The following is a 24,039-nucleotide window of genomic DNA, read 5'->3' as shown; positions in this document are numbered from 1 at the left end:
AAAACAATTAAGAGTTTGAAAATTGTTGCTTTTCCACTTTTAATTTGACAGATGAGGAAGATAGGTTGAGGACCATTGAAAATATGATCAGTGTTTCTGGTGGAGTCTGATGTGTTTTAATAAGCATAATTGGCCACAAACAGAGACTCTCCCGCTGCAGCTTCTGTATCTCCTGAAGAGACATATTTTCCAACGCATGCCACAGTTGTTCTGTAAATAAAATCAAGACATACAGTCAGTATAACATGCAGTGGATATTAAATGGCTCTCATGTTGACTTTTAAGTCAAATTGCATGTGCTTAATGGCATAAAACAAAGAATGTATTGTTTTAATTGATTCAAATGTATTTTGCACAGTTATCTATCATATAACTATTTTTTTTAAGTCAGACTGCATTAGGTTTGGCCCAATTTATCAGAATCTTTAGCCAAAACCAAATCATTTCTTTAGATGATGAATGAAATGCCACCAAACTGGTGTATTTTTTGCCTAGTCTACAATACGCATTAAGAGGAGGCAGGGCACTTTGCACAAAAATAAAAACCAACCATTTATAAACCAACTAAAGGGCTTGTGGCGCTTGCTATGTGGTTAGTACATAGTGGTTTCGGAAACTATAAGTTGCAAGTGTCTTTGAAGCAATAAACCCAATAGTGCAACAAAGGAAACAGAGGCACATTTGCATTGTGAACTTTCCACCACAGTTGTGAATAAAGGTGTCCTACAGAGTGTTTTGCATGCATATCCTGGACCATGGCTATGTGTCATACAGACATGGTCATGGCCGTTTTTTTTAGACCTGTAGTCTAATTGTTTACGTACGATGGCTCTTTTGACAAATTCCCCCTGGTATGCTTTGCCTTTCTCCTTCTTCCCCCCCCCAAGGCTTTTAGGGGAAAGGCCTGCAGGGCACGACCACAAGAGAATGTAAGAGCCCAGTGCTTTTGAAAGAGACACTGGTTAATGGCGTTCAGGTTGACTGTGGCCTCCTCCTCACTCTGACCACCAGACAGGAAAGTAATGCCTTTTAAGAGAGAGGATAAGAGTAGTGCATATTTGAATTGCAATTTATGTACATTTTTATTTATAAGAAAAATAATGTTTTCTTAATATGAATCAATATTATAATGATATGTTTATAAATTATTTTAAATATCCAAAAATGCTCTGCTCACCTTTTATTAATAAAAATGACATGACATCCAGTTGGAGCACACATACTGTATGTATAAAGACAGTCAGGGGCGGCGCCAGGACTTTTTTGGGGGGGTGCTAAGGGGGGCTTAACAGTTTATAGGGTGGGCTAATTAAATTAATAAATGTCTTCACTAAACAACATGCAATTTTGCTGTTTAAATACAGAACAGTTTTTTAAAAATGCAGTGCATTAGCCAACACTTCTCTCATGAGTGCACTTAGTTATAGTTATTGTTAATTAATTAAGATTTTTGGAACATTTTAGAACAAGCTTACATTATATGCTGTGCTTTTTTGTTGAAAATATAAGGCAATGTGTACATTTTCTTATGAAACAAACACATTTATGAACTAAAAAAACAATAGAAAAGCAAATGAAACAGGACGCAGTAGTTTTACAATTCTGTAACTATAACGTTAACTCCGATAGCGCCCACGCTCCACTTACAAAAACAACACAATTTTTTCCACGGTACACATTACAATCCGATGTACCTGCTCTTGAGCTGCTCTCTGCAGTTAGATGGAGAGCTACTTTACCAGGTCTATGCGATTTGTTTTGATTAATGTTTTATTGAGTTCGATGCTATCCCAAAGTCACATTTTCTTACACTAAAGTAGCCTACTGGAAAAGTTTGACTGGGCAGCTAACAATAAACTCTTGAGAGTCTTGATAACGGATGCCAATCAAACATTATCACAAAAAATCGTTTTGATTTATTTTTATTGACTTCAAATGTTATCAGCTTGTTTGTAATTATATTAAAATAAAAAAATTAATAATATTTTAAGAAATAAAATATTTCTATAAAATATCAGTGGGACTATTTATCATTGGTGGGAGGGGCAATATGCCCGTCAGATCTGTTAAGTTACGTTGCCAGTCGTTCACCCTGACCTTATCCTACAGCTTCATCATAAAGCAGTCTTTAGCCACTTTTCAATCTTTTGATCATTTTATTAAGAATAAATGGCTTAATGATCTGATAGGCCTATGTGATGGGAAAAAAAGTCAGCGGGAGGCAAATTTGAACCTGCGACCATATGAAGTATTAGACATAGGCTTTACTCTCTATGCCACTGGAGACACTAAAGTACCGCACCGAGTGGACTCGGCTGATTACATTCTTTTCAAAAAATGGGCTACATGCGGACAGGTTGTGTGGACGACTGTGAACACTCCTGATGACGAAAATTACATCATGCATGCAGGCTATACTTTTGCCTAAGTGGCCAGTGTCATTTTTACAACTTCTCTACTTCAATAAGAAATTGGTTCATTGCTTCAATTCATCTCTCGGCCGGCAGTATCTCTTCCCTTGGTGTCGGGGTCGGACGACCATGGGTTGTACGAGGGCACCGAACCCCCCGAATCGAGCACTGCTGTGACCGTTTGACCATTTATCCTGATCCTCCACTTCGGAGCGCCGGAGGGAAACCTCCGATGAACAACACAGCCGGCAGGCCAAGCCCGGGGTGCTGTAGCTGCGGGTATCGTCAGCATTTGCTCCTCCTGAAGAAAGGGAAACAGCAGGTCTGCCTACTGGCTGGTCACCATGGCAGGTTCACTCTCCGGTGCTGGGTCAAGGCTCTCTCTCCAGCATCACAAGCCAACGATGCCTACGCCAGCGTGACCGACTCGACGAGTTCTCTGAGTGAGGAAGGGTTGCGCATACTCACAGGCCCCCGGCATCAGGGCAGCACTCGCAGAAGACTGTCGATCATCACCTTCTCAGCAACCTGGGAGGCTGTAGGCTCCTTTTGAGGGGAGAAAACACACATTGTTAGCGTAGGAATCATGTGGAAATGTATCTCACCCTCGTCTCCGGTTCCCTGGCTTTTGTGCAGCTCGTGAATTGGGAACAGGTGCTTACAACCGGCGACGCTGAATGTGCATTGGGGTAAAAGCTGGTAAAAGTGTTAATGATTCAAGGCTATTATATTAACAGCCGCAGGGAAAAAAAATTAAGCACCACTATGTAATTTTTTGACCTTGAAATAATGTCTCCTAAAACAATTTCAGTAGTAGAATAACTCTTAACCTGAAAATTTCTACTGCCGCTGTGTGGCGGGCAGAGTAACTGAACAGACACAGGAAGACGGTTATAATCCCTGCAGGGTTATTTATTCACAGGTAGGTGCAAGCCAGTGAGATTCACGGTGGGGAAACAGCAATCAGGTGAGGCAGTAAAGTGTTCTCCGGGGGTTGTAGAAGTGGTTCGGTGTGGGTCGATCGTCAGCAGTCAGTATCTACAATAACAAACGAGACAGGTAAGAGATCTCTGCATGTTACGAGTCGATGCTCACCAAGAGTTCTGTTTGTCTGGCTTTTATGCTTGCCAGTGTTGAGCATCAGCTGCTGACGATAAACAGGTGTGTCTAGTCAATTTCCTGTGTCTCCATGAATGTGTGGCGAATCGCCACACGCTGCTACCTGAGAAGCCTCCTAACAGCTATACCAATACTGCAAATTGCAGAAGAGTGCGGCCTCCTTTATGGCGTACATCACGTATTTTACTCGTTACTCTGGGTGGAGTTTGGATTGGCTTACACTCTGTGGCATGACCTAAAAGAGGTAATGGGTCGCAAATGGATGGAGACCTAGCCTTCCTGCTACTGGATTTGTAAGTTTTATATGTTCATTTTTCTTGCTTTATTGTTCTTTTAGGATTATTTGTTATGGCTTGGTTTAGAAGTTAATTTACATACTACGCTCACAATTTATAACCTTAAGATAACTGAGATATAAGGTAATGTTGCTCGTCTCAATAGCTTGCACGTTATTATCTTTCAATAGCTAGCGTGCCTTGTCAAAAATGAAGTGTAATGCTTGTAAACTATGACTATCAAACCTAAATACATTTATTCATTTAGCATTCATTTAGCAGACGCTTTTATTTAAAACGACTTATAGAGAGTTCAGGGAACAATAAGCGATATGTCATACAGGAGCAATAATACAATAGGTGCTAATACAAAGTTACTGGTTTTACTAGTTTTTTAACTAATTTGTCAGTCAAGTTTTCACAGAAGAGATGGGTTTTAAGTTGTTTTTTTAATGCTGTGAGAGATGTGGTTGACCGCCTGAGTTAGGAAGAATGTTCCATCAGGAAGGAGTTGTGAAGGAGAATGAGCGGGAAAGCCATTTGATGTCCTTTTGAGAAGGCAATACAAGACGCTGCTCGTTTGCTGAACACAGTGTTCTTGATATGGTTTAGGAGTGCAGGAGGGTGTGGAAGTATGCCGGTGCTGATCCAGTGATAGCCCTGTAGGCAAGCATTAGTGACTTGAATCTGATACAGTCTTCAACCTGTAGCCAGTGGAGAGAGATGAAAAGGGGTGTAACATGAGTCTTTTTGGGCTGTTGGAAGATGAGGCGTGCTGCTGCATTCTGAACCAGCTAGAGCGGTTTGATAGCCTTTGCATGAAGACCAGCAAGGAGAGCATTGAAGTAGCCCGACTTTCAGATTACCAGGGCCTGGACATGGTGTTGTTCCTCAAGCTCAGTGACATAGGGTCTAACCTTCCTAATGTTGAATAAGGCATATTTGCATTACCACGTTGTCTTTGCATTGTAATCATTGAAGGACAGCTGTTCATCAAATATGACTGTGAGGTTCCTGGCTGTTTTGGAAGGAGTGAATGTGGTATTGCCAAGTTGGATGGTGAGATTGTTTTTGAAAGAATCTAAACTTCTTATGTCCCCTTGTCTAAACAATATTATACGGTTGAAGAGTCTAGTCGACGGAACACACAGAGTTTGCAGATCTGGAGACAAAGTTTGACACAGACACCAGGTGCTTGTTCAATCAGAGTCCAAAGTTTATTGTATTAAGGACTAATACTTATAAGTTTGCATAAGGAGGCGTCATATAAAACCACCAAAACAGGAAAATCACCAGACTTTCTGTTTAGTCTTTCCTCCTGAACAATCAGATATGATTACATATTCAATATTACAATAATAAAACAATTGTCCATAGGCATCATTAGGAACCTTGATATGATGAACAACAGATGCTTATATCAACATAAGACAGCATAAGACATAATACAAGTTTCAACGAGGTTAAACAACAAGAAAGTAATGAGCAAATATTATGAATAGAAGTGAATAATAAGATAAAGGAATGAATACAAATGATGAATATTGGAAAAAACACAGATGCAGTATTTGTGGAGGACAGGACGAAATCCAGATTCTCACAATGGCCACTTTCAGACCAACGGTCTTACAAGCCGTCCTGTGTCCCTTTAAAGAACAAATATATATAGAGTAGTACAAAAGGTTAATACAAAATCTTTAATAAAGGATAGTTGCATTTGCGTATTTTTGTGTGGTTTTCTGGTTTGCAAGCTGTTCTTTGAGCTAAAAGATCAATCGTACTGATTTGTAATAAAAACATAACAACACCAATCACCCTCAATAAAAACGAAAACATAAACATAATTATATCTACTCTTCATCATCTACCGTGCCAATCTCAATTACCGAATCGTCAAGCCCATTATCTCCTTCCATTACATTGTCACGTTCATCAACATTTCTTGGTTCTTCTATCACCGGTATTGGTTCTGGTTCTAACTCATGTGTTTGAACACAATCATTATCATCCTCGACCGTATCGCTGTTATGATCAAATATGGATCCCCAAGTTTGATTCTGATCTTTCTGACGATAACCTTTAGATGTGCGTCTAACCAGCATAGCCTGGTTGAGGTCAGTCGTTCTTTTTGCTAACATCATTCGATCGGTTCCTTTGGTTGTAAAGGAAGTAACAGATCTTTTAACACATCGGACCACACACTGCAACATGCGTGGCAAAAATAGTAACAAGGCTAAGATGGTCATCACAACTGGAATTACTGTACCGGTTATCCAATATCCCCATCCCCCGGATAGGCTGTCCAACCATTGAAACCATGTTGCATCTACCGGTGTGGGTTCACCAACTGATTCTCTCATGTGCTTCACAACGTCAGTGACATTGTCTGCATAATCTGGAATTGAAAAACAACAAGATACTCCTAGTATTTTGCACACTTCTCCTTTCTCTGCTGTTAATATATCCAAAGCAAGTCTATGTTGCACGACGGCAACTCTCATTTTCTTTAATTCGTTATAGATTAAGTTTAAAGCTTGTGCTGTGTCATTTTCCAAAGAAAGAACTTGCCATGCCAGACCATTAATTTTGTTCAGAGCAACAGTAGTACCGGTTCCTGTAAACAAACCTGCTAGGGACCATCACACGTTTTCCCAAGGAGTAGTCCATGGATCACTAATCTTATGGCCTGCATAATAATTTGGCAGTTTTACTTCCCTTTTATGTCTATTCAAAGATGTGGCCAGATTTTTTCTTTTCCATTATGCTAGTTCCTGTGGAAAAAATAGCAGCATAACAACAACCTTTCCATTCCCCTGCATCTAAATGGTAATATGCAGTTTCACCACAAACCCACACCATTCCTGGTGAACTGTCTAAGTGTGAAAATGGACATTCAAATTCCTCAGTAGTTTTATTGAGTTATTGTATGGTGCAATTATGATGTCCGTTATTTGATTGAGACAAAGTAATTTCATTTCTACAATCGGACATTCCTACTATATGTCTGCCTGATTTGGAACACACACATAATTCTGCGGGACCTTGAAAAGGTTCTCCTGTATACTAACAGTTATAGTCTCGCATTACGGATGTTGGTGGTCTTCCTTCTCGAATATTCAGAGTCATTTGTACAATTAAAGACATTTGTTTTGGCATATTGCAGTCACCCTTATCATTTACTAGCCTGTCTGCTGTAAGCTCCTGCGTTCTCCACATTGAGTGGAGATGTATACATACCCATGATTAGGATAATTTCAATGATTCAATTTGGCTCTCAATGCACCTCAGGGGAAGCTACGGAGTCAGCACTGTTGGCTCAATGGGCATCCTATCTTCTTGCTTTGGGTGGCCCCTACCTCACAAAAGGTAGTTCTGTCCTCAGCTTAGTCAGTGCTTTCTCCACCCTGAGATGTAGTAAGGTGAATCCCTGTTGAGATTCTATGTTGAATTGGAGCTTGCCTGCTCTCCTGAAGAACACAACTTCAGTCTGGAAGCGTGTATCCACTGTGGCTGGTAGTCCGTCAGAACTCCTGTCCGTGTTACGGCAATCACAGTTGCTGGTCCGTGGTACTTTGGTACTCCAACCTTTGTTGGCTTCAGGTTCCTCACAAAGACCTCAAGTTATGAGTAGGCTTCTCTGAGGGAAGAGCAAGGCACAAAGAAACATCAGCACATATAGAATTTAACTTTTCGACTAGGGAAGTCACATAGTCCTCCTGGATCACCTTCAGATCACCTAAAGAAGAAATACCAGACCGGCCTTTGACCCACGGGGTCGGGAAAGGTCTACCCATTAGTACCTCGAACGGTTACAATTTTGTCATGGAAGATGGTCATTCTTATTTCTGCCAAGACTGCAGGCAATAAATCAACCCACTTTCTACCTGTATCGAGTACAGCTTTTGTTAGTCGTGTTTTCAGTGTTCGATTCAGGACTGCACCTTACGGATGGTACGGGATATTAAAATGCCAATCAATAGACAATGTTTTTGCTAAGAGCTGTTTTACCTTTGACGTGAAACTCGTCCTGTTATCCGATTCCAATCTGGCCGGTACGCCCCACCTTGGCACAATCTCCTTCGTTAAGATTTTTACCACTGTTTTAGCATCTTCCTTTGCGCATGGAAATGCTTCAGGCCACTTTGAGAATCGATCAACAATTACCAATAGATATTTTAAGTTACCTATTGGCGGCATGTGCGTAAAATCAATTTGTAAATGTTGAAAAGGAGCTTCCGGATGTGTCAATGCATCGTGCTTAGCTGATTTGTGCGGATTTACCTGAGCACATGTTAAGCATGCATCCAAAACAAGCTTTGCTGTTCTATGAACATCGGCTATACAGTACAATTGATTAATTGCTTGAACTACTTTTGCACAACTGGTGTGAGATAACCCATGGTTATGTCTAATTAGGATAATTAACCCTAATTTCGGTAGTGCTATTCTACCCTGTCCATCTCTTATAATCCCTTCCTTAAGCGTGACCCTTGACCTTTACTATGGCCACTTCGAGCGGAAGCTGAACTGCTTCAGTTAACTGTCCTATCAGATTTGCATGTGCTATTGGCTTTCCATCAGCAGTTTTAAAACTTCTCGCTTCCAACATTCTGGCATAATGGTGAAGAACTAAATTGTTACTCTCTTTCCTGTCATTAGCTCACAGGCCCGTATTAATGCTATCAACTCCGCTGCTTGAGCCGAATTGTAATCTAGAGCAAAAACTTATTTTACCTCTCCTGACTCAGAAACCACAGCATAGCCACAGAGGTAGACACCGTCAGATGGCTTTGAACAAGACCCATCAACATAAATGTGTTCTCCCCCCTCTAGGGGCGTATCCAAGAGGTGGTCAGTTCAAAGATGCAATCATGTTCAACATTAAAATCTGCCATGTCTACCATACCCAAAATACCCAGCAAAGCAGGATTAATGTTTGCTGTCGTTTGAATGCTAAGATTTTTAGCAGAGTAGCCTCGTAACCTGAGCGTCGTTGCGCTGTCATGTGTTGTGTTTGCATGTTGTGTAAAATTACACCTACCTGATGGGATGCATATAATATTAAAAGGTGTGACAGCACAGTTTTCTCAGCCATCTGTACAATCAGAGCAGCTGCAGCCACAGCACGAAGACATGATGGCATACCTGTGACTATGTTATCTAACTTCTTAGACAGATATGCAACTGGCCTATATGTTGAGCCATGAAGTTGCAATAGGACCCCTAGAGCTGCACCCACTGTCTCCCTAACATGCAAGTGAAAAGGCTTGGTGTAATCTGGCAGGCTCAATGCTGGTACTGTCGTGATGGCTGCTTTCAAAGCATTGAAATGTTCATCAGCTTCCGCAGTCCACTCCAATGCTGTGTTTGGCGGAGCTTTGTGATCTATCAGACCCCGCAGGTGCCTATCGTGCTCTTTCGAGGCTTTAAAACCTGTTTCAGCAAGTACATTGCAAACAATTATAGATGCTTTTTGACAGTCCTCCTCCATCTCCCCCGACACGAGGATGTCATCTGCAAACTCAAGAACACAAACTGATGAAGGCAGATCAGTCATTTTGGCCAAAGTTCTGTGCACTGCTGTAGAAAAGACAGCGGGTGAGTCTACATAGCCCTGTGCAAGGCGTTTCCACGAATATCGCTGCCCCTTAAATGTAAATATTAACAAAGGCTGAGTATCTGGGTGTACAGGTACAGAGAAAAAGGCTGCACACAAATCAATTACTGTAAAATACTTGTACCAGAATGTGGCACTGAATTCATAACAGTCAAAACATCAGGCACAATTGGTGCGAGTGGTATGATTAACTGATTAACTGCTCTTAAATCTTGAGTTAATCTGCAAGTTTTCCCATCAGCTTTCATAACAGGATTAATTGGTGTGTTATATGGTGAGTGTGTTTGTTCGAGGACACCCTGCTTGACAAAATTTTCAATCAAATGTTGAATGCCTTGTTCCTTATCTTTAGACAAAGGGTATTGTTTAATGTAGACAGGCTTGTTTGTTTTAAGTTTAGCCCGATAAGGTTCCATGTCAATGAAACCAGTTTCATCCCTGAACTGAGACCATAACAAAGGGTTAATCATGGTCCCCCCTGTTGGCATGTTGCCACCGGAGACAGATTGCCCTTGAGCCGCTTATCAGTCCATTTGTAGGCAGAGGATCGACGGATGCCTGTAAACTAGACAGAAAGGAAAAAACAACCTTGTTATCAGTAAACTTAATGTCCATGCCTGATTTATGCATCATATCACGACCTAAAAGATTTAGTGGAGCTCCTGGAATAATTGTGAATTTGTGGAAAATGGTTTAAGACCATTGGCCTCCCCATTACTCGAAAATGTTAGGGTTATCTCACATAAATTAGAACCGACATCTCTCTGTGAGTATCCTTATGCTTGATTTGAATGCCACTCAGTAGGATATGAAGCACCCGTGTTCTCATGTCTGCTCTGTGGTGTGTGTGTGCGAAACTTGTGCAACTGTCTGCACTCTCGTTTGCAAATGGCCCCTCCTTCGCAATGAAAGCAGATTATTTCTGATTTCTTTCTTTGGCTAGGATGCGGCAATTGCGGATTTAGAGACGTTTGTTCAATGCTCCTTTTTTCTGGATAGCCTATAAACATGGCATTCTCTAAAGTCATATCATGCAAGTTTGAAATCGTTATTCTGATCAATTGCGCTTGTTTATGATTCATGTTATTTAACAGAGTGCTAAAAAAACAGAGGCTTTATGGCATTATTTAATGGCAATTTAGAATCTTCAATCCATGCTTTCTTAAAACGCACAAAAATTGAGCAGCTGAGTCTCTCTTGCTGCCTGTTTCAAAAGTTAAGACCTGTTGACTCCCTAAAAATTTATCAAGACACACTCTTATCTGTCTAAAAAATATTTCAACATCTGTAAAAGTTTCCCAAACAACGCATGTGGGTTTGCCCCGTATCGCTGTTTGTGATTTTATCATTTTCAATTATTAATTGTGGGGAAGGCAAACTTTTCTTCTATCATTTAGCGTGTTTCCAGCTCTTACCCAGACCATTGAATTTTGAGGGTTTGTAGTTACATTAGGTTTATCAATTAATTTTTCCGGTTTTATCTCTTTTTGTTTTATCGACAGTGATGGTGCAGAGGGAGAAGTCTGTTTTTGGCAAGGGGCAGTTTTGATTTGCATACGCATCAATTTTTGTTTTTTCCAGACCCTGGTCCCAAAACCTTTTTCATGTCTTTCCATACTGCATAAGCTTTATTCATGTATGGATAATCCCATGTTGGGTCTCCCTAGCATGCCCTTTGCCAATAACATACACTCATCAGAAAAGGAACCTTCCCTCGGATAGGGAATATTAATTTTCGGTAGGGCAGGGTAGGGTAGGGTGTGCCAGAAACATAAGTAGTTCTGTCTTGGCAGGGTTCAGCTGGAGGTGATACATCCTAGCTGAGATATCTTCGAGACAGGCTGTAATGCGAGCTGCTACGGTGGTATCGTCTGGGTGAAGCGAGATTTAAATCTGGGTGTCGTCATCATAACAGTGATATGAGAAGCCGTGTACCTGTATGATGGGTCCCAAGGATGTTGTGTCGAAGGGAAAAAGCAGCGGTAGAAGCAAAGATCCCTTTGGGGTGATCATATATCACCTGTGGCAAGTCAGGCAGCAATCAGCGTCGCCATGGTAACAGATGAAATCAGCGGATCGCCAACACCTGCAGCCAATCTTCAGGGGAGATAAAAAGGAGAGAGCCAGGATGAAGGGTGAGCTACCACTCCATATCTCGCAAGACATTGATGCTCTGTCTATTTCTCTTTTATTTAAAGATTCAAGCCCCTGAAGATTGGCAGGATCCTCGCCCGACGGACCATTCCCTCACACGCACGAGCACCTATTTATTTGGATTGCCTGCACGGGAACGGACACTTTTCACGGGACACTTCGAGAATCACTGCACCAAGGATTCACTGTCACTTACACGTGTGCTTTTGTAATAAATCACCCTCCGGGGATTATTTTCACAGCAAACGTGTCCGTCTTGTGTCTTATACCCCACAAACTGGTGGAGAATGCAGGCGTATTGACACGAGACAACCACCCCCAAAACTGGCAGTAATCTTTTCTTTTTTTTGTGTGTTTTCCTTTGTTTCGCAGGGTCCCGTTCGCTCTCTCTCCCAGCCAATTTTGGCTTACTTCCGGGTTCACAGGAGATGGAAGAGATCATGCGGTGTCTGACGGATCTGAACATCCGCCAGCAGACCTTCAACGAACAAATTGCTGTTCGACAGGAGAGACTTGAGCAAGCCTTTACTCACATGGCGGAAACCGCCGCTGGAAGATCACCTCCCGTGGATTCTCGCCCCACCGCCCACCGCTGCCTTACCAAACTGGGAGAAGCAGATGACATCGAGGCTTTCATCCATACGTTTGAGGTAACGGCAGTACGGGAAGCCTGGGACAGGAGTGAGTGGGTTAAAATTCTAGCGCCATTTCTGACCCGGGAAGCTCAGCGGGCATATTTTTCCTTACCGGCTCCCTTGAATGAGGATTATGACGCCCTGAACGAGGAAATCCTCGCCCGTGTTGGCATTTCCCCGACCTCGGCGGCCCAACAGTTCTGGGAATGGAAGTTCCAGGAGACGGTACCCATCCGCGCCCAAACAGCCCAACTCACACGTTTGGCACACCTGTGGCTTCTGCAAGGGAATCCGTCTGCCTCCCAGGTCGCCGAGAAGTTAGTAATCGACCGGTTGCTGCGGGCCCTTCCCAGGCGGATGAGGAGTGCGGTGAGCATGCGGAACCCCGGAACATACCGGGAGGTGGTGGAAGCGGTGGAGCTGGCCGAGGCAGCGGTAGCTCAGGATGTGGGAGAGAGAGTGATGGACCCACCCCGGAGGGTGACGACACCATGGCGGCGCCCGGAGGGTACCTCGCGGCCAGTAGACAGACCAGCGGCCCCCTTCCCTCGAGATGAGCCCATGCCAACAAAACCAGCCACCCCAGGACCTCGAGCATGGTTGGCAGGTTGTATAGGTCATCTGGACCCACCTCTCGGGGCACCGAAAAGGACGGTGTCTGTCGACGGAAGAAAAGTCAAAGCGGTGTTGGACTCCGGAAGCTCCGTGACCCTGGTCCAGACCTCTGTAGTCCAGCCCAGGGGGAAGATGACCATCCCCATTACCTGCGTCCACGGGGATAGCCGTAATATCCCAGCCAGACGGGTTACCATAACGGCCGGACCTTGCTCGTGGCCCTTGGAAGTCGTGATTTTACCGTCCCAATGCTCCTTGGAAGAGATTGGCCGGGGTTCGAGAAGCTGTTAACCCAAGCGGTACGACCTATTGGGGAGGCGGGCCGCAACCCCCAACGGCAAGGGCCGACCAAGACCCGACCCAGACGGACCGTGATGTTGGCCACCGAGAATGAACACGAAGGTGAGTCGGGGAACGGGGTAAATAACCTATTCTCCGACCTCTATCAACAGGTCATCACAGGGGGGTCGTTCGGCCGGGAGCAATGGGAAGACGACCGGCTAAGAAACTGCTGGTCCCAGGTTCGAGTGGTCGATGGAGAAGTTCGCCAGAACCCACCCCACCCGCTCCCCTATTTTGCTGTACAGAATGGTCTGCTATACTGTGTCGCTCACCGGAGGGGGGAGGAAAAGTACTTACTTGTGGTGCCCAAGTCCAAGGTTGACTCCATCCTAGAGTTGGCACACACACACCCGCTTGCTGGACATCTGGGACCGGCCAACACCCTACAGAGGATTCGGGATCGTTTTCACTGGCCAGGCCTGGATGGGGACGTAAAACGGTTTTGTCAGAGTTGTCCAACTTGTCAGGTCACTGCGCCAAACAAACCTCCCCCCAGCCCACTCGTGCCGTTGCCCATCATAGAGGTACCCTTCGAGAGAATTGGGATGGATCTGGTAGGCCCGTTGCCGAAATCAGCCCGGGGGCACGAACACATCCTGGTTATCGTGGATTATGCTACCCGGTATCCCGAGGCCGTACCCCTGAGAAAGGCCACAGCGAAAGCCATCACCAAGGAACTTTACCTTTTCTTCAGCCGGGTAGGTATTCCACGAGAGTCCTGACGGACCAGGGAACTCCGTTTATGTCCCGGCTGATGGCGGACCTCTGCCGCCTCCTGAAGGTGAAGCAACTCCGGACATCAGTATATCACCCCCAGACAGATGGGCTGGTTGAGCGTTTCAACCAGACACTGAAGAGAATGCTTCGCCGGGTGGTGGCAGAGGACGGGCGCGATTGGGATCTGATGCTACCATACGTGCTCTTTGGCATTCGTGAGGTGCCCCAGGCCTCCACGGGCTTCACCCCGTTTGAGCTTTTGTTTGGGAGACAACACCTTGGTCTGCTGGACGTGGCCCGGGAGGCCTGGGAACAACAGCCAGCGACCCACCGTAGTGTCATAGAGCACGTACAGCAGATGAGGAGCCGGATCGACCGAGTTATGCCCCTGGTAAGGGAGCATCTGGCCGAAGCCCAGTGCGCCCAGAGTCGCCTGTACGATCGCCCGACACAACCCAGAATGTTCGTGCCGGGGGATCGAGTTCTAGTGCTCACTCCGTCGGCAACCTCCAAATTTCTGGCAGCATGGAAGGGACCGTATACAGTGAATGAAAGAGTGGGCCCTGTTAACTACTATGTTCGTCAGCCGGGATGACGGAAGGAGGCCCAGTTGTACCATGTGAACCTTTTAAAGAAATGGGTGGCCCGCCCTGCCCAGATGTCCGCTTTTGTGGAAAAGGAGAACCCGGTGGTACAAATGGGAGAACAACAATCTCCTACAAAGAAGACCGAACTAACAACCCTGGTCCGTCAGTTTCAGGATGTGTTCCATGAGAAACCAGGACGTACGAGGGTTGTATACCATGAAATCCGTACCCCCTCAGGAGTCGTGGTTCGGCAGCGACCCTATCGGGTCCCAGAGGCTCGCCAACTGGCCATAGAGGAGGAAATTAGTCGAATGAAGGAGCTCCAGGTCATCGAGCCATCCCGCAGCCCATGGTCTAGCCCCATCGTCATGGTTCCAAAACCGGACGGCACTCTCCGTCTTGGAAAGGCACGCTTCATTTCAACTTTGGACCTCACGAAAGGGTACTGGCAAGTTCCTCTAACGCGGAAAGATAGAGAGAAGACAGCCGTCAGCACACCGTCGGGTCATTGGCAGTACCGTGTCCTCCCGTTCGGACTTCAAGGAGCTCCAGCAATGTTTCAAAGAATGATGGACATCATCCTTCGACCCCACCAGGAATACGCCGCGGCGTACATTGATGATGTGGTAGTTCACTCCGAAAAATGGGAGGACCATCTTGACCGGTTGCGGAGAGTGCTGTCCGAGTTAAGGCGAGCGGGGCTGACCGCAAATCCCAGGAAGTGCCATCTGGATCTCGCGGAGGCACGGTACCTGGGTTTCCGGGTCGGTCGAGGCCTGATCCGGCCTCAAATGAAGAAGGTTGAAGCTGTCCGGAAGGTCTCGAGACCCACTAACAAAACCCAGGTTCGTGCCCTCTTGGGGTTAGCGGGGTGCTTCATTCCTAATTTCTCTTCCCTAGCCAGTCCCTTGACCGACCTGACTAAGAAGGGGCAGCCGGAGAAGGTAAGGTGGAGCCCGGAGGCGGAAAAGGCTTACCAGGCGTTGAAGGACCACCTTGCGTCCGCCCCGGTACTACATGCCCCGGATTTCGACTGCCCCTTCATCCTCCAGAACGACGCGTCGGACACCGGACTGGGGGCAGTTCTCTCACAAGTCAAGGACGGAGAGGAGCACCCGGTGGTGTTTATCAGCAGGAAACTGTCCCCAGCAGAGACCCACTACGCCGCGGTAGAGAAAGAGGCCCTGGCCATCAAATGGGCAGTCCTAGAGCTCAGGTACTACCTCCTAGGTCGGAGCTTCTCCCTGGTCACCGACCACGCCCCATTGCAGTGGATGTCCAAGGCTAAGAAGACCAACGCCCGGGTGACCAGGTGGTTCCTTGCGCTCCAGGACTCTCATGGCAACGCGGACGGTCTATCGAGGAAGAGGTCAGGTTGGACCACCCGGTCAAGGTCACTACCCCTCCCTCCTCCATGGACAACTAAGGTACCAAGGCAAAAGATTCTTCTCACCAGGTCGACGCTTGGGGGGGGAATGTGGCGAGTCAGGCAGCACCCAATCAGCGTCGCCATGTTAAGATGAAATCAGCGGATCGCCAACACTTGCAGCCAATCTTCAGGGGAGATAAAAAGGAGAGAGCCAGGAGGAAGGGTGAGCTACCACTCCATATCTCGCAAGACATTGATGCTCTGTCCCCTAAAGATTAGCAGGATCCTCGCATGACGGACCATTCCCTCACACGCACGAGCACCTATTTATTTGGATTGCCTGTGCGGGAACGGACACTTTTCACGGGACACTTCGAGGAGAATCACTGCACCAAGGATTCACTGTCACTTACACGTGTGCTTTTGTAATAAATCACCCTCCGGGGATTATTTTCACCAGCAAACGTGTCCGTCTTTTGTCTTATACCCCACACACCCCAGTGATCATATGGTGAGCAGTGGACAGCGAGCCTCTCCCTGAAACCCTGGAGGATCTGCCGGAAATGTAGGATTTGAAGTGTTCAGTGTGAGATTCCTAGAGATGAAAGAGTTGCTAGCAGTATCTGGTGATTGACAGTGTCGAACGTTGGATGCTCCAGTTGGATTTTGAAGTCCCCGAAGACTACAAGAGGGAATGATGAGAGCAGCACATCTAACTCTTTAATGAAGTTGTGAGGTCTTTAAACTCGTATTGCAGGTAGAGTCGCAGGTCTTTTCACTCGTCGGTCTTCACACAAGGAGGGCTGGACACGAGCACCACGTAAGTATGTGTTAAGATTAGTGCGAACAGAATACAGCTGAACACGCCTTCTCGATTAGCAAAACAAAGCCTGAATGACTTGATTTGGCCACATATAAAACAGCGATCAAATAGCTCTGTGCTGTTAAGTGCAAAACTATAATGTCTAGTCGTAGCGAGCGGCTAAAGGCAACTTAATGTGACTTCAGTAACACAGTACCCAAAGGAAAAAAATGTTAACACCTTAGCACTCAATCAACGAGTAGATTAAACAAATAAGCACAAATAATCTTAACTAACAAAAAGCAACAGTCTAGTCAACCATTAAAACAAGGTAACAGGGTAAATAGCAGACTTAAGCACTGCTGCAGATATCTGCTGACTGATCGCTTCTCGAGATGCAGATTCCGTTGTTCTTGCACATAATCCACGTAGTTGACGAGCAGTTCAGTCAGTGAGTAGGATAATATTATCCTTATCTATAGGTACCATGCAAGGCACTATTCTTATGGTGAGTTGAGTGTAAGGATTGCACCTATTACACAAAACCTTAACAAAAGTGCTTTCTAACTTCCCAAAATATAACTACAGGTGCTATTTAATATAGTTTACTAAACACTTTCATGTCCAAGGGTTAATTGCAAACAACCAGCTACTACCCCAAAGTCTAGTTTCATGTGAATTCCGCTACCCACGGAATATTTTAAACAGGCTTTTTGTGTACTACTGTAGCAAAGTTGAAAGTAGGGAAAGAAGGATGCGGGAACCGGTGGAACATATAATAAACTTTTATCAAAATAAACAATAATAACACAGAAGTAAAAGGCCGGTAGCTTAACACATGTCCAGACCTCGTCCTCTCTCGTCCGTAGTCCTGTTGCTATTCCTCTTATGCTCCGATATCCTCTGTGAGATATGCGGGATAGGTGTGCGCACAGCTGATTTCCACTATCACTCACACCACTGGCCCCGCCTTCCTTGTTACATATGCCCATCGCCGCTCACAGGCCAGGGGGTAGCCCCGAGTTGTGCTTACTTCCCCCCCCGGGGAGCCAGTCTCAGCATCTCATTCCAGCACCACCACATCGGGCACCACCATATCCCTTGTCCGTGCTGCCCGAACTCCTCAACACCGAGCTTCCGCTCGACAACGAGGGCTCTTCGACAGCATGCCCCTCCTTCCTCCAGGGTTTCGACACCACTGTAATATAGTTCATAGAAGGAAGGAAGAAAAGGAGACGGGGTCGGTGTGGCTGGGAGACAAGATCCTTTTTATTATACTCGCAACAAATAAACGTAGGACCTCTGTGCTTCTCAGAATTCAATAACTCAGAATATCAACATATGAACTCTTCTTGTATTTTCATCGTAAGGTTCTGTCTTTCTCTCCAGGAGGAAGCGGTCGTGTTTCTCCCAGCTGGTCTCTCTCGTCTGGTTGTCCGCTTGTTATTGGCACCTCACCCTTCACCTGGGTAAACCCCTGCTGGCACTGCTCCGTCCATTGGACGATATCTGGTGCCCCTTTTTAGTGAGGTCAGTCACCGGGCTGGTGAGGTCCGTATAATTTGGTACAAACCGTCTATAATATCCCGCCAGCCCCAGGAACTGCCGCACCTCCTTTTTGGTCTTGGGTCTCGGGGAGGTTGCAATCGCGGCCGTCTTATAAATTTTTGGACGCACCTCCCCGTGACCCAAGTGGAAGCCCAGATACCCTACCTCTACTCGCCCAACCGCACACTTCTTCGGTTTAGCCGTCAGCCCCGCAGCCCTCAGCGAACTCAGAACCGCTCTCAAGTGCTGCATATGCCGCTGCCAGTCATTACTGTATATAATGATATCGTCCAGGTACGCTGCAGCATATGTCGCATGAGGTCGGAGTATATGGTCCATGAGACGCTGAAAGGTTGCCCGGGCTACGAATAAACCGAATGGAAGCGTGATAAATTGGTGTAATCTGTTGTTTTCTCTTTGGATAAGGGAGATAGAGGGATCTGCCAATATCCTTTCGTTAGAACCAATGTCGAATAAAAACTTCAGCAATTTCTCCACTGTAAGCTGCTGAGCGGCCATCTGGGCTTCCCCGGATAGAAGTGGGATGAGGCGGGCTGCCCATGTGTCCGGCTGCAACCCGGAGAGTTCCGCGGACCTCTCAAACAGATCCAGGAAGGCTTCCGGCTCGTCCTGGCCTCCCATCTTGTGCAGCGGTACCGTCGGGTATGCAGCCGATGGTGTGGTGCCTTTCTCCTTGCTCAACCAGCTCCGGAAGGACTCGCGGTCTTCCTGTTGGGTGAGGATGAGGGCCTGGAAGCGTCTCTCCTGGTCTTCTCTGCGCACCATCTCTGGCTCCCGACTTTCGTTTTCCCAGCCTCGTTTCTCTCTCCCTCTCGCTCCCTCCGCCGCGCCTTAAATGCGTCTCCTCGCCAATTACTAAAATGAGAAGCAGGTGTTTTCACTAAACTGTTGATCTGCTTTCTCACCGTCTTTCTCCCGACACTCCCTCTCCGCACAGACTGCGCTAAACCACGCCCCCTTGCCACAATACAGTTGGGCTGTTTTAATATACATAAGCGAAATAAAAGATAATTTTTCTGGCCCCGTATTTGTTTAAAAACATCAGAAACATCACTGCTGTGTCCTTTTACTCTCGCCAAGCAAAAGTAGCTGCAGGTGACGCAATTAAGAAATCCTCTACGAGGCTATACCATTAAATTTCAGTTCAGTTGTTGGACTTTTGAGGCTGCGTGCTTTGAAGACAAAGTCCTCGTTTTTTAATCTGCGTGTTTAGAAGGTGTTGTGGCGAATCGGCCTTCGATCGCAGAAAGAAATCTCAGAGACAAGGGTTCCAGGTGCCAAGAGTTTAAACATTATTTGCACGGACAAACAAAGTGGGATATTCAGAGTTCATCTGAAGGGATACAACGAATACATATCTGACTCCATTTTTTATACATTGTTTTCAAGTTGTTATCACAGTTTAAACCAATCATGTGTGCATGACATCGTCTTCTTCCAATCAGGTTTCATATGACATCACTTTTTCATTAACCCGTCCCTCTGCGCGCATAGTTCCGGCCTACCATATTAGGATTTAATGTTTGCGTGCGCCCTCAAAAACAAGTGCCTCTTTATCTTGACACTTTCCTGGGGGTTTCGGACTCAATACTATAATAGAAAAACCACCATAAAGGTTGCAGACCCCAAATTGGGACACAGTTTGTGTGTGCTGCTGCTAGCCTGCTACATTACATTACATTTACATTTAGGCATTTGGCAGACGCTTTTATCCAAAGCGACTTACAGTGCACTTATTACAGGGACAATCCCCCTGGAGCAACATGGAGTAAAGTGTCTTGCTCAAGGACACACTGGTGGTGGCTGCTGGGATCGAACCAGCAATCTTTGATTTACAAGTTCAGTGGTTTAACCCACTAGACCACCATATCCACTACTTTATCCTATACATTTTACATAGGTATTTGCAATCCCCTAGGATCGAACCCACAACCTTGCGTTGTTAACCCAATGCTCTTACCACTGAGCTACAGGAAAGCCTGCTACTCCTGATCCCGCCCCCAGGTTCCTATCACTAGCTATAGGCTGCCTCAATTATGACTGTTGTAGCGGTAACCTTAGTGATCGCCCTTGTCTATGACTGAGTTGGTGAACTGAAATAAATGGACTGCATAACTGCCACAGAAGGCAATGAAGAGACAAACAAACAATCACCTCATTTTTCAAATACCAAACAATTTAAGTATGTTATGCCAGATGTGGTAGATCCGTTTTATTATTTAACAAATGGTTGGGTTGAAATTTAGGTCTTAATTCATCAATATATTTTTTTATACAGTATATATATATCAATATGTATGTACATACAGTTGTGTTCAAAATTATTCAACCCCCACTGAAATTGATTGTTTTGGTCGGTTTGACATTGATTATGATCATTCAGTCATCCTGCTTAAAATTAAATCAAAGAGGCACGTGTAGGTCAGACAAATATAACATAACATTTATAATGAAATAACCACAAATGTCTTTTCTCAGCTCACATCATTATCAGTTTTATTCAACCCCCAAGTGACATTCAATCTTAGTACTTAGTACAACATCCTTTTACAGTTATAACAGCTTTTAAACGTGAAGCATAGCTTGACACAAGTGTCTTGCAGCGATCTACGGGTATTTGCCCATTCATCATGGGCAAAAGCCTCCAGTTCAGTCACATTCTTAGGCTTGCGCACTGCAACTGCTTTCTTTAAGTCCCACCAGAGGTTCTCAATCAGATTTAAGTCTGGGGACTGCGATGGCCACTTCAAAATGTTCCAGCCTTTAATCTGCAACCATGCTCTAGTGCAGGGGTTCCCAAACTTTTCAGACCACGACCCCCAATATTAGACTGCTGACGACTCGCGACCCCCCCCCCTCCTCCCCCTCCTTTCTCCTCTTTGTGTTTTCCTCCGACAGCTTGTAAGGATTTGCGATTTGGTTACATACTGACAGAGCTAAAACAAAAAGGAACACAATCTCTAAGCCAGGCTATTTTATTAACAAATTATGGACAAAAACAAATACATCCCATAACTGTGAAATGCTTAAAGACAGAATACGAACAAGCTGCCTGTAACACGCATACAACAATAACTTTGTATTCAGAAAAAAACGCCTAATGTGATGGATGGGCGCTGTGCGCGGAGCAAAGCAGATCGCCACCCGCAGATCATATTCCACGTTAAGCCGTGAACTGTGTTTATTCTTAATGTAAATCAGCGCGGAGAATGTCTTTTCGCATAAATACGTTGAGCCAAATTGCATGAGTACATCCAACGCGGCTTTCGACGACTGTGGATATTCCAGCGCAACAGAAACCCAGAACTCGAACAGTTCTATCAGCGCATCTTCCATATCTGACGCCAGATTATTTTCCGTGGTTACATTAAATGGTGACCTTATCCATTCATATTGGTCGGGAAGTTTTATTTCCAGTTTATTTTAATTATCCTAAATTTATACTCGCATCATTACTACCTTTTTTAACAAATACAATTTTTTTTTTTAAATTTAGTTTCTGTAAATCATCTCACGACCCCCCGTCCCCCACTACGCGACCCCCCGGGGGGTCGCTACCCCCACTTTGGGAACCACTGCTCTAGTGGACTTGGAGGTATGCTTGGGATCATTGTCCTGTTGAAAGGTCCAACGTCTTCCAAGCCTCAAGTTTGTGACGGACTGCATCACATTGTCATCCAATATCTCCTGGTACTGAAGAGAATTCATGGTACCTTGCAGAAGCTTCCCAGTACCTGCAGAAGCAAAACAGCCCCAAAGCATGATTGACCCCCCGCCATGCTTCACAGTAGGCAAGGTGTTCTTTTCTTTGAATAATTTTGAACACAACTTTATGTAGTCAACGTGTCAAAGAAGTATCAATACTATAGGTCTAGACAAAACTACTTGTATTAATAAGAAACTGATACCTCTCTAAACCTTTATCTAACAGTCATTAAAACTATTCTATATATTTATACTATTTAATGAGTATATTTTTGGAAGTCAAACAAACTTGTCAAAATAACTGAGGGGTTCTGTAAGGTTTTAAAGCAAGTGGATTCCACCGACCGGGGACAGCAGGATGAACAGTTCCGCGCAGAGAGGTGAGAGTTGACATGGCAATTTCTTGAGGGTACATTTAGACATTTGGCAGACCCTTTTATCCAAAGCAACTTACATTGCTTTATCCTATACATTTATACATAGGTATTTGCAATCCCCTGGGGTCAAACCCACAACCTTGCGTTGTTTAGGCAATGCTCTTACCACTGAACTACATGAAAGCGAAGTACTTGTAAAGGGTAGTACTTGTCGGAGCAAGATTGATCTGCAGTCACCATGTTGGGTTTTAGGAGGGTTCCCTCAAGGGAGACATGGTGATCTGAAAGAGCCTTATACACCAAAATCTTTTCAGTTACATTCTGGCATCTCTTTAGATCATGTTCACCATCAGGTAGGGTCTCAGGCTCGGCAATTGGCACAATAGCATACTGTCAGAAAACACAGCAATGAAAAAGAACTCATTGTGACTAAATTAAAATACCACCTAGTAAATACCTTCACTTAGTGTCAGGTCAGCAGTGTTTGGCAGTAATATTTACTTTGTAACGCGTTACTGTAGTTTGATAATTTCCAAAATAGAAATTAGATTCTAGTCCCAAGCCCAGGTTATGTTACAGACAGAATGCAGTGTTTTATCATCTATATTGTAAAATGAAAAATTGCTTTTCAAAGTCCGGATGCCTGCCAGTCGCACCACCCACATCATCGAGTTGAAACATGTAAGCGCATGTGCGGAAGGTACTACCAAAGCCACTTGATGGAAAGCATGCAACCTTAAGCTAAATAATCGTAACGGCCAATGATATTGCCAAAATGATCAAGAAATCATCATAGAAATATGCAGAAGCACTAAGGAGAGACTTTTTGCAATATGGAGTACACATTATGGAATAAGTAGAAATAATGAGTAAGAAAAGACGGGATTAATTTAGTTTATTTGCGAGATAGAGTATGCACCTCCCAAGTCAAAAGATTTTAAGATTTTTTTTAAGGGTGGGAAGTAATGTAACTAGTAGTGTAACTATGTGCTTTTGAAATAAAGTAATCAGACCAATATCTTGATTACTTTAAAAAGGAAGTCATCAGTAATTTAATTACATTTCCAGAGTAACTTGCCCAACACTGCAGGTCAGCATGTTTTAGGGACTACCCCACCACCTGAAAGATTCTGGCATAGCGGGCAATCACATTGACATTCTCTTAAATTGCAAGCTGACATGGGGTTGTAGGGGTGGTTTCAACACACAGCTCTACTAAGCAAAGTCAGCACCATCTTTTTTATATTAAGCACAACCCTTATATAGCCCATTAAGACCTGAGAGAAAAAATGGAGCCCATACTTATTGTGGTATATGAAACGAGAATTGATTACGTGCTACCAAAGATCAGCACATGCCCTGTGTGGTTGTGTCTTCATTGGTGCCAACCAGTGGAACCACACCCTTGTCCACCTTGACTCATACCACCATGTTGGCATGCATACGCGTTGCCTGTTTTCGCATTTATAGTACGTCCGTCTGAGTGGCCACAGCATCTATTCAAGCCCAAAATGATAGCGGCCCATTGGGAATTGCAGTAACCATAAAAATTGCAGTAACCATAACCACAGAACTTTTCTAGTCAAAGTCTTCCCACTTCTACTATTAGTTCTAGCTCCCGTGCCTCTCCCTGATATTTTTCCTCTGCCCCGCAGCTCCCGCTGAAGCTCATGACCTCTCCGTTCTTCAGCATCCAGGCATCTTCCCTCTGGTGGAGCATGCACTCCCTGACGGGGTTCAGCAGT

The 24,039-nt window shown here is 44.9% G+C and overlaps 1 protein-coding gene across 1 annotated transcript; it reads right to left on the bottom strand.

Moving 5' to 3' along the window:
- Window positions 1-116: 116 nt before the first annotated feature.
- aldoab (aldolase a, fructose-bisphosphate, b) lies at window positions 117-23,725 on the bottom strand. Its single transcript, XM_056771391.1, is given in 8 exon segments — window positions 117-210; window positions 802-884; window positions 887-1,026; window positions 22,263-22,329; window positions 22,499-22,684; window positions 23,412-23,491; window positions 23,494-23,571; window positions 23,653-23,725. Coding segments are annotated over 8 exon segments (801 nt in total).
- Between the last annotated feature and the right edge of the window lie 314 nt (window positions 23,726-24,039).

The sequence above is a fragment of the Triplophysa dalaica genome, chromosome 17 (genome assembly GCF_015846415.1).
Source record: "Triplophysa dalaica isolate WHDGS20190420 chromosome 17, ASM1584641v1, whole genome shotgun sequence".
Classification (NCBI taxonomy): Eukaryota; Metazoa; Chordata; class Actinopteri; order Cypriniformes; family Nemacheilidae; genus Triplophysa; species Triplophysa dalaica.
Note: the sequence above shows the minus strand (reverse complement) of the source record. Positions and strands in the feature narration are given on the sequence as shown.